Source organism: Aphelocoma coerulescens, chromosome 15 (assembly GCF_041296385.1).
Source record: "Aphelocoma coerulescens isolate FSJ_1873_10779 chromosome 15, UR_Acoe_1.0, whole genome shotgun sequence".
Taxonomy (NCBI): Eukaryota; Metazoa; Chordata; class Aves; order Passeriformes; family Corvidae; genus Aphelocoma; species Aphelocoma coerulescens.
In genome coordinates, this window is record NC_091029.1 from 10,751,670 (window position 1) to 10,764,851 (window position 13,182).

A 13,182-nucleotide genomic window follows, 5' to 3' on the forward strand; every position below is an offset into this window, starting at 1 on the left:
TCATGTCTCACTGGGGGCAGAAGTCTGGACCCTCAAAAGTGTCTCTTTTGTGATGGTCACATTGCTGAGAGGATGGTCACATTGCTGAGAGGAACAGTCCTGGGGGAAAGATGGGCTCCAGAGCTGCCCCCCTCCCGTACTCTGCCCCTCATCAGCTGCTGTGGCAGCAGGACATTTCCCACCCTCACACACATGCAAGCCATCACTGTCAGGGTATTTAATGATGCTCTCACACTTTTCTCTTTGGTCCCATGGTGGGAGCTCCCACAGCCCTACACAAGGCTGTCAGACCCCAGGTTGTGCTGACTTTCTGAACAGGGATGTGTTACCCTATTTATGCTCCAAAGGGCGATACAGCACTGCTGGGAAGACCAGCCAAGGACATTAATCCCATTCCCTGCTCCAGTGCAGTTGCTACTGCTTCTGCTGAAGCCTCCAGATCCCCTCCAGCATTTGGAGTCTTGTCCCACAGAGACAAGGACTGCCAAGCATCTCTTTGGATGCCTGTCTTTATTTGCTGCTCTTGGCATAGGGCCTCAGACAGACGAAGCTGCACTGGGTGTGGATGCAATGGGATTCTGGGCTTTGGGTGTGGAGCTGGTGTTGGGACTGGATCATTCCTTGCTGTTGAGGTTGCCTCAGCTGGTCCCTGGGGTGCTGCCTGGTGCCCGGCCATGATTAGGATTCTCTGGGAGTGCATTTCTGAGGGTTTTGTGATGCTGCTGTGGATGGGGTCAAGCCCTGCTCCATGCACAGCAGAGCAGCACTGGAATGCTGCTGGAATGGGTGCACATACCCCTCATAAGGGCTCAGTGCAGCAATTCAGGTTAGCCTGGATACCTTTGGGTTTCCAATACCCCATACCAAGCAGCCTCGTACTTTGGGGTCTTCTGCTGAGAAGAACTTAAGCAACAGAGATTGGCTAAAATGCAATTCAGAGAAAGGCTTAAAGGAAGTTTGGCTGCTTGAGATGATGCCTCGGATGGGCCCCAGACAATTTGTCAGAAACTCTCATTCTAAATGCTTAAATCCTCTGCATTTGGTTTAACAAAGTCTCCCTCATCCAACCATGTTGGCCTAAATCCTCCTGGGTTATTTATCATGTTGGTCTCTTTGACGGAAGGCATCTCTTGGAGGATGAACACTGGCGTTACAAGACCATATGTAAAGTGTGGGAGTTGCTAACCTGGCTGTGCAGTCGCTGCAGCTCCTCCAAACTCTGCCTCAGTTTCCCCCGTTCTCCCTCCATTAATTCCCTCAGGGCTCGCGAATCCTCACTTGTTCTCCTGATCTGTTCCTCTAAGGTGTCATCGTCGCTTCGCCGAGAGCTCTGAGAGCGGGAGAGAAATCTCTTGCTCAGATTTCACTTTAAAAAAGGCAATTGCATTTATTTGACACCAGTTTGGGAAAAGGGTGCTAAACAAGGAAGAAGAAAATGTGAAAATGTGACTTTGGTAGAGTTTTTTGTTCCCATATACCTCCACAGTGGAAATGTGCTCAACCAAGGGTAGTGTTTCTACACATGATGCAAAGAGCATGCACCCCTTGGCATAAACCAAATTTAGAGACCTACTGCCCATTTGGTAGCCAATGTGGCTACAGTCTCTGTTTGTGGACCTTTTACAGGACTCTCTACATTTTGTTTAACAAATACAACTTCATCTCTACACTCAGCCTATGGGTGCTTAAACAAGGAGGGTGAGTATTCCCTCACAGCCCCCTGCAGGGATTGCACTGTTTCCCTCACCACAGCACCCCAAGTAAGTCATAATGGCAATGCAACTAGCTTGTAGGGAATGGGAACAGGCCTGATTTGAGCCACAACAAAAAGTGAGATGTTCTGTTTTAATTCTGCACTCCTGTGGATGCTGAGTAGTCCCTCCATTCCACCCTCTCCTGCCCAGCAGCCTGGGGCCACATCCTACAGACATCATCTTGTGCCAGCAAAAGCCTTCACCTGCCACAGATTTGAGTTTGGCAGCTCCTGCCAAGACATTTGTACCCAAAGACAATTCACAGCGACAGAACCTCCCGACATAGGGGTTATGATGTTTTTGTGATACTATTACTAGTAAAGCAAGGTTAGGAAAGTCCCAAAGGAAATAACTCATGTGTAAGGCAATCTGCAATATTTCCACATTGAAACTCTAACTTACTGAAAATCTCAAAGTAAGCCTACTTTTATTAATTTTCCAGAACAATTCCCAGGCCAATGATGGTTGAGCTTGAAACTTTAGGTGGTCTGAGCACTGCAGGCTGAAACCCCCCATGTGCTTGGCTCTTGGCTGACCATTTGAGACACAAGGAGTGGACTATGCTCTGTGACTGCCCATCTCTGTGAGCCACAGAGGTTTTCTAGGAAACCAGGGCCTTCAAGATCCAGTGGAACGTGCAGCAAGCTCTGGGCCAGGGGACGTGCACAAGCCAAGGCCTCTCTGTGCCACCAACTTACCGTGGAGTCTGCCCCGTCCAGCACATTTTGTATCAGTCTCTTGAGCTCACTGAGAGCTGCCCGCAGGCTCCCGGCTGGGACGTCTTTGGCTGATGAGGTTTCTGAAGACTCGTCCATGGAGGAGTCTGTGGACACGGCTGAGTCGGCGCTGTCGTTCCCTCGCAGGTGGGAGCAGAGGTACCGCACTTGGCAATACGCTTCCCAGAGCTGCAGCCTCAGCTGGAACAGAGCCTGGCATTAGCCTGGGGCATCAGAGCCATGGAGACCCTCCTTCCATGGTAAAGTGAAGTGTGTGATTGCCAGTCCTCACAAATATTTGCCATGTTGATTTTGAAATGGATGCAGAGGTTTACTTTCATATGGTCAAAAGGGTGTGCTGATGCCAGACCCCAATCCCAATTTTCTGGCCTTTGGTTCAGCTACAAATCCAGATCAAATGCATTAAACTCCCTTTTGCTCTGGGACTGGTCACAGAGGCCCATGGGCTTTCCCAGGGGCTGGAGGGCAAATACCTGTTCTCGTTCTTGCTCCAGCTCCTCTGCCTCCATGCTCTGCTCTATCTCAGAGAGCAGGGATGTGCTGGTTGTGTTGAGGTTTTGGAGACTTTTCTCCTCGCTGAGCTCCTCCACCTTGCCCTGCAGCTGCCTGTAGGACAGTCTCACCTCCTGAAGCTCCAGCTGACTTTGGTGCAGCTTGTGAAGAAAACGAAGGAATCAGAAAAATATTAATGGAGGTGATAAGGACTGGATCAATCTCTTGGTTTGTGAGGGAGCTGGGAGGGAGGAATGAGTGACACAAAACAGGGTTTCCAGCCAGGAGGAAAGTACTCTTGGCTGGTATTGCTATTTATTTGAGCTTAATAATCTCCAAGTGTCATTAGACACTGTTTAGAATCCAGAATATCCAGAAAGATAAAAATAGCAGGTTAATCAGCACTAAAACGAGAAACATTGTGAAGAAGTTGGGACTCAGGTAAAGAAATTTGCTGAAAACAACACAGCAGGAAGTGAACCCAAAAAGAAGTGCTATCTGCATGCTTTTTAAAAATATATACAAACATATATTTTAAAAAAGGAAAAATATTCAGGGCTGTTCTGCAGAGCTGAGGATCCAGTGCTTGGCAACCCACAAAAGTGAAATGGAAAAATCCTGCTCTGCCCTACGGCCCAGAGGTGCCAAGCTTTTTTCTGGGGAGTGACATTTGGTGATTCATGGCTGTGAACACCATGGAGATTGTTAGGAAACCACCTGAGCACTGGGATCTAAGAGGCCAGTGACTGCCCTCTGGAACAGCGGGGTCTAGAGAAGCCCCTTTTGAAGCCAATTCTACTATTAAAAAATTAAATAAAATGAACTGCAACTGGAGTCCTCTGATTCTTTTTGCACTTACCTCATTTCCCCAGCACCCTGCCCCACTCCCTTGCTCAGATCTCCCTCCTAAGCTGCTCTTTGCTGTCAGGATGCCTCATTGGTACTCCTGTTACCTGTCTCAATGGAGAACACCCATGACCTTGCTTGCTGCCACTCTTGTGTGAACCATTTCATTCTTCCAGTTGTTCTGTCTTCCAGTTTGTGGCCAATTTTGCCCCAAATAATGACTTTTACTGCATCTCCCCATCCCTTCCCCATCTCACTGCTGCCTCCTCACCTGCAGATCCTTGTCATGGCTTTGTCTCTCCAGGATGAGGACTCGGTCCTGCAGCTCTTCCACGGTTCCCTGGAGCAGGTCATTCTCCTCCATCATGGCACTGAGGCGGTGCTCCAGCTCCCGCTTCCTGTCTGTCAGCATTTTGATCTGCGGGGCAAAGAGAGGGCCCTGTCAGACTTTGCAGGAACCAGAGAGGAGAGAGACATTCCAAAGAGAGAAATGAAACAGCAAAAAGCAGAAGGATGTACACAGGTGTTCTGTACCTGTATGAGAGAAACTACTTCCGTGTGTGGTTTAAAGCTTAGGAAAGCTCTGAAAGGAAACTCCTCCTTCCCCAGGCTGCAGGGGTTGGGTGTGCATTGGCAGGTCAGGGAGCGGGCAGGAATAGTCAAAGGTATTAAGTGGAGACCAGCCCTGCCCATCCCTTGCACCTTAACGTTTGAAAGACTGGGCAAAACTAGTTACTTTTCCTGGCTGGTCCCTGATGGTGGCATTTTCTCCTGTATGGGTGCTGCAGACCTCAAGGTGAGCCAGCAGGATCCAGGGTGAGTCAGTGGGATCCAGGGTGAGCCTGTGGGATCCTCCTCCCCACAGGACTGTGCCACAGTACTGCCCATAGCTGTTCTTAATTGGTGTGTATTCATCAGGTCCACACCAGGGATTTTTCTGTCTTTTCACTTGTGAAGACTCCTTTCTGTGTCGCTTATTTTTAGCCTCCCAGTGATTGGTTGCCTTCAAAATTGGTTCATTTCTTTTAACTGTCAAGGGCAGTGATTTCAGGCGAGGGACAGTGTGCCAAACAAACCCTCCGTGACTCAGTTAGCTGGGAACAGTGCAAAGGATGAATCAGCACTAGCCAAGGTCACTTCTTGTTTAACCACGAAGAAGGAGCCTTTTCCCACATTAGTATACACAGGATATCTGGGGTCTGGTATGCCAGCCATTCACCAGTCCAATATAACCTTAAATATTCCCTATGGCCTCCTTTCAGTTCATGGAGCATAGACAAATTCAGCAAATTCCCTCTTGGCCTCTTTGGGACCTTGTCTCTTTGCCGCTTTCCAGGTTGCTGGAAAGATTTGGCTGCACAAAGGAGTATCAGCCAAGTGTGTGGACTTGCTATTTCTGCCGAGTAAAGGCTCGTGGAGGTATTGGAAAGCTGCTCTGAGGTGACTAATGGTTTCTGAGATGTCTCTGCCCACCACCATCATGATTTGTGTGGGTTGGAGAAAGAAAAATAAGAGGTTTAATGGAGAGATTGTATCAAGAGTTCATACTTGGTGGGCACACCAAGAATGAACATGCTGTAAATAACCATACGGCAGAAAAAACGTCACTCTGCCATGAACCCTGGACCATGGAAAGGGCACAAGGGGAAAGAGTTTGGAAAGCAAGAGACAGGAAGGAGATGAGGAGGCAAGGTGTGGCATGCACGATGGCAGGCATGCATGGTAACAGCGATGTACATGCAGGCAAACCCTTTCCAAGCCTCCATACTTACTTCAAGGACCTGCTGCTCCACACCAAGGGGAGGGGAAGAAAAGGCGAGGGACCAGCAAGGAGCAGGTGGGAGCGGGAGAAAAGAAATTGAGAGATTTTAGAAGCTTTTCCAGACAGCTTTTAAATAAAAGAAGTGGTTGGGTAGTAGAACTGGACATCTTCTACCCATCTAGTTCCTGCCTACGTGATCCCCAGTGACCGTGTCAGGGAAGGGAAAAGGAAGGAAGTTGTATCATTCCTGCAAATGTACCTGAGTTAAAACAGGCAGGGGCTTCTTGCTTTCCCAAGTGCATGTCTCAGAGGCAGGAGAGGATTGCTGCTTTCTTTGGAAGCATGAGGAACAGGAGAAAAAACCCTTGCAGACCTTTCCACCATGCCCACCAGAGTTAATCTGTACTGGGCAGCAGCCCTGCAGGAGCACAGCCATGTGTATGGAAGATCCTTCTCATCCGTTCATTTTGCAGGAATGCTGTGGCTGAGGCAGCACTGGAAGGTGCCCCCCTGGGCCAGCCCAGCCAGAACACCATGGAGCAGTCCTTGCTGGGGGGAGTACTTTGCCCCAGTGCTGCCATCCCTCTGTTGGCCCCACCAGCTGACTGTTTGCTCAGCTCAGAGGGAGTCATTATACAAGCTCAAACAGCCCTGGCTGCTTTCTGAAGGAGGGAGGCCGGTGACTCACCTCAGCCTGGAGGCTCTCCAGCCGAACGATGTGTTGGCTGCTGGAGGAATTCTTCTCCCGAAAGTCCTCCCGGAGGGTGTGGACCTGCAGGGAGAGCTGCCGCTCCACCTCCGACGCCTGCAAGGAGACACCATCTGGAGTCACCCATAGATCCAAAGCAGTCATCTCCTCCTGCCCAGGGAGACCTGCCCAGATATAACTTCTGCACAAACCCAGTTTCAGCAGAAATTCAATTCTGCACAGTTTGGGTGAGTGAAAATGTCATCCTGGACAGACACTGGGGGAGAGCTGCCATTTAAACCATGTTGATTTTTCCCTTGGGGCAGCCAAGGGGACACAGCCTGTATGTTTTTTCCACTGTAAAAAACCATGATGACTCCTGTGTCCTACAGGAAATTCACTTTAAAAATTGTAGCCTAGCTGGGGTTGAAGAGAAGACCAGGAAACACTCCTACTAGATTTACACTCTCTTAACCTCTGAACATCTTTGGCACAGCTCTCAAATAACAAGTGCTCTTTGCCTCTGATTCCCAGCTCCTGTTAGGGCCAGATGGAGAAACATTCACTCCACATGACTGTCTGTGCGGGATCCCTGGACTTGTCCCTCTTTCCCATCTTGAAGGAGGGATGCCCCTCTTATGCAGGGTCGTTTGAGGACTGCAGAAAGGCCATTCCTACCTGCAGGATCCAGGCTTGAGGTAGCCCTTACAAATGACAGCTTAGACATGTCAACTACTCTCCAGACAGCTTTATGGCTGATTTTTACATGTGAACACACTTGTTTAGGCTTGTGTCATAGGTCAGCAAGGATAGTCCCGGAAGGGATGTCCTTGCTGAGGGGTGCTTACAGCTTCCTCTGGGACCTGATAGAACCTATCAGCTGGCCAGTTTGAATATGGACAACTCTTTAAGCCACTTAAAGTTGTGACCGCCTCTGTGATCCACACTTAAGAATAGACAAACTCCCCCGCCAAGCTCTCTCTCGTTTCCGGCGCTGGGACAGGTGGCTGCAGGCCCCGTGCGGGGGCCAGCAGGCCCGGCCAGGCCCTGCTTGGGCCAGGCCGGGCCGGGCCACGGCCAGCCTGGAGCCATGGGCCTGTTCCAGCCGTGGAACCCCCCCCACTGCCTTGCCGTGGGCGGCCAGGGCGGCTCGGAAACCCACCCCCCCCCCTCCACTGCGGCCAAGATTTCAGCAAAGCGGCACCTCTGTCCGGCAGAGGTCAGGTGACCAACTGCGATAAGCCACATTCCAGCTGCAAGGCCGAGGTGAGATTAACCCTTTTATTGCTGTGAAGAGCTGAAAACCTGAGGGAAGAGAGAGAGGAGATGCTTAAAGCTGAAATTCTGTTGTGAAGCTATGATATATTAGAGTATCCCGTTGTAATTTCATGGAGATATGGGGGGTGGAGTGTTCAACTCGTAAGCAATAAGCAGATGCTGATGCAGCTGTAATTTCATGAGAAGTTTGGACAGAGAGAGATGAACCAGATGAACCAGATGAGGACTTTTGCTCCAAATGGGAAAGGAGAAAAACCTCAATTCCTAGAGATGCTCCCAGAGATAGTCTTAAAGATGAAGATGAGGAAGACCCTTTGCTCCCAGGGAAGGAGAAGGGCCTCTGTTTTTTTTTGTTTCTGAACGGCTCAACCTTAAAATTGTACCCCAAAAGACTTCAAGAGTGGACCCTCGAAAGCAGTTGTGGGAAAAGCTGCAAGTCGGGGAAGGGACTCACATCGCAAGCAGAGAGACTCCTCTTCCTAAATGGACTGAACAATATTTGGAAGTGGGTGGCTGTCTTGTTGGGGATACTGTTTTTCATAGCACGAGCAAGAAGAGACTTCTCTTTCTAAATGGACTGAACAAGGTTATTATGGAAGTGGTAAACAGACTGAACATCTTAAGGGTTGTCTTTTTACATTGTCAGTGGGAGAAGGGAGGAAGGTGGGGGGAGGAGGAGAGTTCTGAAGGTGGTATAATTTTTTTTCTTTTCTTCTTTTAGGTCTATTAATAAACTTCTTTATACTCTTTTCAAGTTGGTGCCTGCTTTGCATTTCTCCTAATTCTTATCTCACAGAAGATAAACAGTAATGAGTATTTTAGACCAAACCACTACACTAAATTGGTGTTTCTGCCCGGTTACAAACCCAACCCGCGACAGCTTGTAAGGCAACATAAGGTTTTTATGATGAAACCCTAATGAGACAGCACAAATGGATGGTTTTCTTTTTAATTCGCTTCCATCATGTTCCATTACACTTAGGCACAGACCTCCAACTATGCCACATGGGCTGGAATTGAGTTGATTCCCCTCAAGAGGTGGCATTGCTGTCCTGTTTGGGGTGTGTCCAATGGCAAAAGCCACAATGCCTTAGACAGGGAGGCAAGATGGGAGGGAGGGATTGGAGTCAGCAGCTGTGGGCAGGTTGGGAAGTGCATCCTTAGGCCTGGCAAATGTGAGTCAGGATTTTCTCTGGGTGCTCTGATAGTGCCCAAGGCAGAGCTTCACCAAAGGGTGCAGTGACCCTGCTCTAGCAGCTTGTGACTGGAGCAATGAGCACACAGACCCAGCCTGAGCTGCCCACAAAGGTAACACTGCTCCCTTTAAAAAATGGTCCCTTATTTTGCAGAGTCTGCAGCAAAATATTCCAAATCAGAAGCATGAAGTAAAAGGCTGTTACAGCTCCATCACGTGGAGGAAACTGTGGTGGCCCCAAAACTGTTTGCTTGGAGAGGCAGCAGCAGACAGAAGTGTGGCCACCAAATCAGGCTCTGACCACTGGCTTCTGAAAAGAGAAAAGAGTCCCAATAATAAGAAATAATCTTGTCTACCAATTGCTTTTTAGTTCCCTTCTTATACTGTTTTTCTCCCCTTCTTTAAAACCTCATATCAGAACCCTTTGCATATTGCCTCATTTATTTAATAAAGCTTCCTTGCATGGGCAGAATATACAAAATATAATGACAGCACAGCACTATAGGAAGGGGTTGGTTATTTTTCTTCCCTTAAGCAACTACAGCTTGCAAAGCATCCTGAGCAGCTAATAATTGGTGACACTAAAGAAGATGGACGGATTGTGCTTTTTTTGAATTATTCACTTGCTTTTGTAATAACTGCTGAAACATCTTCATGCTGAAACACTCTGCAGGAGCTATCAAGGATGAAAAAGCACCAGATGAAAAGCACTGAAGGATTTTGTCTGCAAGATGCTGACCACACTCCCAAGGAGCACAAGTGGCACCAGAGGAGATGACACACCAGTATTTGATGGTTCACTGTGTAATTTATATGCTTGAAGAATTCTACCTACAGAGAGTATAAATGTACAATATAGCAGTAAGAAAACAAGGGAGTACTTAATGGCATTGTAAAAATTCCTGGTAAGAGAATATATAGCTGCTCTTGCTTGTTCTGCTCCTCATGGCCAGACTGGAGCATGAAGGGATGAGATGCAAGGATGATTCAGATTGTGGAAAGTCTGTTATATGAAAGGAGTCTAAAAAAAGGATGGCTTGTTTTATCTCATGGAGTGAATGCTGAGAGAGAACTCCCTATAAATATATCACGGATGAGCACACAGAAGGGAGAAGCGCTATTTAAGCAGAAGCACAATTTTGGCAGAAAAGAAAGATGTGAATAAACCGGATAAGAGTATATTAAGGCTGGCAACAGGAAGATTTCTACATTTCCAAGGACCTGATGTAGGATTCCTCTTCCTGCACCATTACAGTAGTAGAAATGGTAGCAAAAAAAATAACTTTGTAATGGAGCTGGATCACTTTATCATGCAGCTTCTTTCAGAGGGCTGCCTATGACAGAAGGGAAATGAATTGACCTCAAAGGTCCTCTCCAGTACCAGGCTGCTTGCAGGACTGTAAGACTTGTACTCACCAGCATTAAATCATCATCTGGAATTTATCTATGTGCTGCCCAGCTCACAGGCTCACATATCTTATTCCCACAATTATAACCCACATGGAGAGAAAAAAGGACTCAGTTATTGTTAGTATTTCGAGCCCTAAAGCAGACAGGATGTCACAGTGTCACCTCAGTGAACACCATTTACATCCTGCCTCATGCAGTAGAGAAAAGTAAAAATAACACTAGCTTTAGCCTCACACAGTGCAGAAAATATTCTCTGACCAGCTGTTTAGCAGAAGTAAACAGAAATGTCTATAATTTGTGTTACACACAGGCTAACATAGGCTAACAAGAAAAGTCTTCATCCTGTTTTTTAGACATGAAACAAAGTTTTCTGAGCGGAGCTCTGGTCATGGAATCTTCCTTTTCATGCTACACTTGTTTCAGAGGTTATTAATCCTGCTGCCAAACTACCCTTTCTAATTGATTATAAAATAGAGATTTTAACATCAACTTGCAGTAATTTATGAAAGCCACCTTGACAGTGTCCAATATTTCTCAGGCTTTATGGTGTATTCTCATACAGTGTCTGCTTCAGTTCTCAGCACTGCTGTTGATGTGCACCTGTACATGTGTGTTTTAAACCATGAGCTTACCACTGATTACTTCTGACGTTCTTTTTACTTAGTGGCATCAGTGAAGATGCAACCTTCCATCTACATTTTCTCTTTATTCCTCAATATGGCTTTTGTTGAATGGAAGTGAGTTTCTTCTGCCTCAGCCAGCCTGTGTGGCTTTCTCTTCTCCATCAGTGTTTCCTAAACATTAAAAGCTAAATCTTTTGTGGTTATGTCAATCATTTAGCAATGCACTGATTTTGCTAGAGACAAGTAATATTCTTTGCAGAAAGGCAGACACATATTGCTCAACATCACAGCTTTGCTCTGTAGTTAAAAATGAATTAATTTCCTGGGTATTGCAAATTGGCCAACACAGCCACCAGGCAAGGTTTGGAACCTATCTGCAGAAGAATAGACATCAATTCACAATTAGATATAGCCAATCAACTGTGAGATTTGTTTTCTGCTCTTCAGGCAAGGTTGCGACGAGATTTGGGCAGTGCAAGAAGAAAGGAAGAGCAGGAGGACATTCTGGCTTCTGCTCTAGTTCAGGGCTTTTCATCACTGCAAACTTGATTAAGATTCACCCGTGATTAATTCCCAAGTGCTAAAATACACAAAACTGTGTAGATCTTTGGCAGAAAGAGATGCTTGCCAGTTACAAGAACTCCATGAGGTTTAACATCTGGAATATATGAGCAATAAATTAATAAAACAAATACAAATAAATTGGAGCACTGATGTTCCTGTGAAGTGGGGATCTTTGAGAAGTTTGGGATGGACTGCGACAAATTAATGGCTTGTAGGTTAGTCTTACTCAAAGAAAACCTTCCTTTGGGGTAAGATTTGATAAATAAAGCTAACTGTATACAAAATATCTAGCTATCAGTCATGTCAGAAAGAAAAGGAGAATGGAAAAAGTTCAATAGACTGTAGCTGGGTGAAGAAACCAATGTTTCCAGATGATTTACTTCTACAAAACAAGATGATTCAGATTTAACAAAGGATATTGAAAAATTTCTTGCCTAAAATAGCTAAGAAAGAGAAGTCCTAATTAGTGTTAAATTTGTAACACTCAGGAGAGCATGTTACCCCTTTTATTAATTTGCTAATAGCTGAGTTCAAGGGACTTCCCATTCCCACTGTGGTCCCATTAACACTTCATACCACTAGTTGCTGCCTCCCCTGGCTGCAGGTTCCTGGATTTCCAGGTCTCCTCTGGAAGGAAAATATATTTGGCTACTAAAACATAACCAGAGGAGGAAACAGCAACAACAAAAAATTGCTTAAGATTAATAATTAAAAAAAAAATTGTTAATCTGGCTTCTGAAGGAAGCCCCAGAGGACTGGAATTGCTGCCCTTCCACTGCAGCCAGCACTCTGGTGCTGGGGAGAAGCCTGGTTTTATGAGATGCTTGATCCATGTCAATAAATCAGCTGTTTCCCAGCCCTTGGCACACTGGCACCATAAACCACCATCAAAATTTTGAACACCTGGAGGTTGCTCAGTTTGGGAATCTTTGAAAGATTTATAGCAAAGCTTTTAATGCAGACCAAATTGTTATTATTAACCTATCCAGGAAAGTTCTTATATAATAGAGGTGCTTGCATTCACCACCTTTTGAGGCCTGCAGCTTGTATTTGCTGATTTATGTGCCCAGAGAGATTCCCTGTGAAATTCTCTCCAGAGGAGAGCTGTGGCACCCTGGTGGGCTGGCCAGATGCCCACCCAGCTGCTCTCACCCCCCCTCTTCAACAATGGGGGAGAAAATAAGATTTAAAAAAGCTCATTGGTTGAGACAAAGACAGCAAGATTATATACTGTTAGGGGAATTTGAAGTTAAAACAGTGACTGGTAAAGTAAAAGGTAAAGCTCAGACTGGCCATTGCTGGGGACTAGAGTAGCAATGGGGATTTTTGTGGTGAGGGAGAGGATGGAACTGTACTGAGGGTGGATACTGCCCACCCTGGTGGGGTTGTGATGGTGCTCCTTCCCTTGTGGTGTGAGGAGGTTTTTTTGAGGCTCATGTCATCAGTGGAGTTGTGAAGTGTGGGTGGCAAGTGAATATTTTAATGACCATTATTAAATTAGCATTTTGCTGAGGCAAGTGGTGGAATTTATTTGCTGCAGGTGCCCAGGCACTGCCAGGGGAGCTGAGAGACCCTCTAGGGTGAGGCTGGGGCTGCTCCCAGCAGGATGGACATGGTGAGTTCTACCCCAGCCCCTCTGCAGGGCAGGGCTGAGCCTATCATTCAGTGCCTCTGGAAAAATGCACTCAGGAAAGGACAAAACACCTTCTGGCAGTGACAGCTGATGTAAAAAGTGTAAGAAACAGCCCCATGAGCACCACGGTTGAAGGAAGAGTAGGAGGGGATTTGGCTAGGCCTTCTCCAGAGACCTCTTCCCACTTCTCCCCAGTGCAG

At 46.7% G+C, this 13,182-nt stretch overlaps 1 protein-coding gene across 2 annotated transcripts in view; it reads right to left on the reverse strand.

The window, feature by feature from the left end:
• Nucleotides 1-13,182, reverse strand: part of BICDL1 (BICD family like cargo adaptor 1) — a 56,243-nt gene that overhangs the window by 17,990 nt on the left and 25,071 nt on the right. Inside the window, exons 3-7 of one of the 2 annotated variants that reach the window (XM_069031103.1) lie at nucleotides 6,280-6,396; nucleotides 4,101-4,247; nucleotides 2,965-3,144; nucleotides 2,453-2,671; nucleotides 1,187-1,330 (exon numbers count right to left, since the gene is read on the reverse strand). In XM_069031103.1, the coding sequence (XP_068887204.1) occupies nucleotides 1,187-1,330; nucleotides 2,453-2,671; nucleotides 2,965-3,144; nucleotides 4,101-4,247; nucleotides 6,280-6,396 (807 nt within the window). The remainder of the gene's footprint in view (nucleotides 1-1,186; nucleotides 1,331-2,452; nucleotides 2,672-2,964; nucleotides 3,145-4,100; nucleotides 4,248-6,279; nucleotides 6,397-13,182) is intronic. The other variant, XM_069031104.1, reaches the window with a different exon arrangement.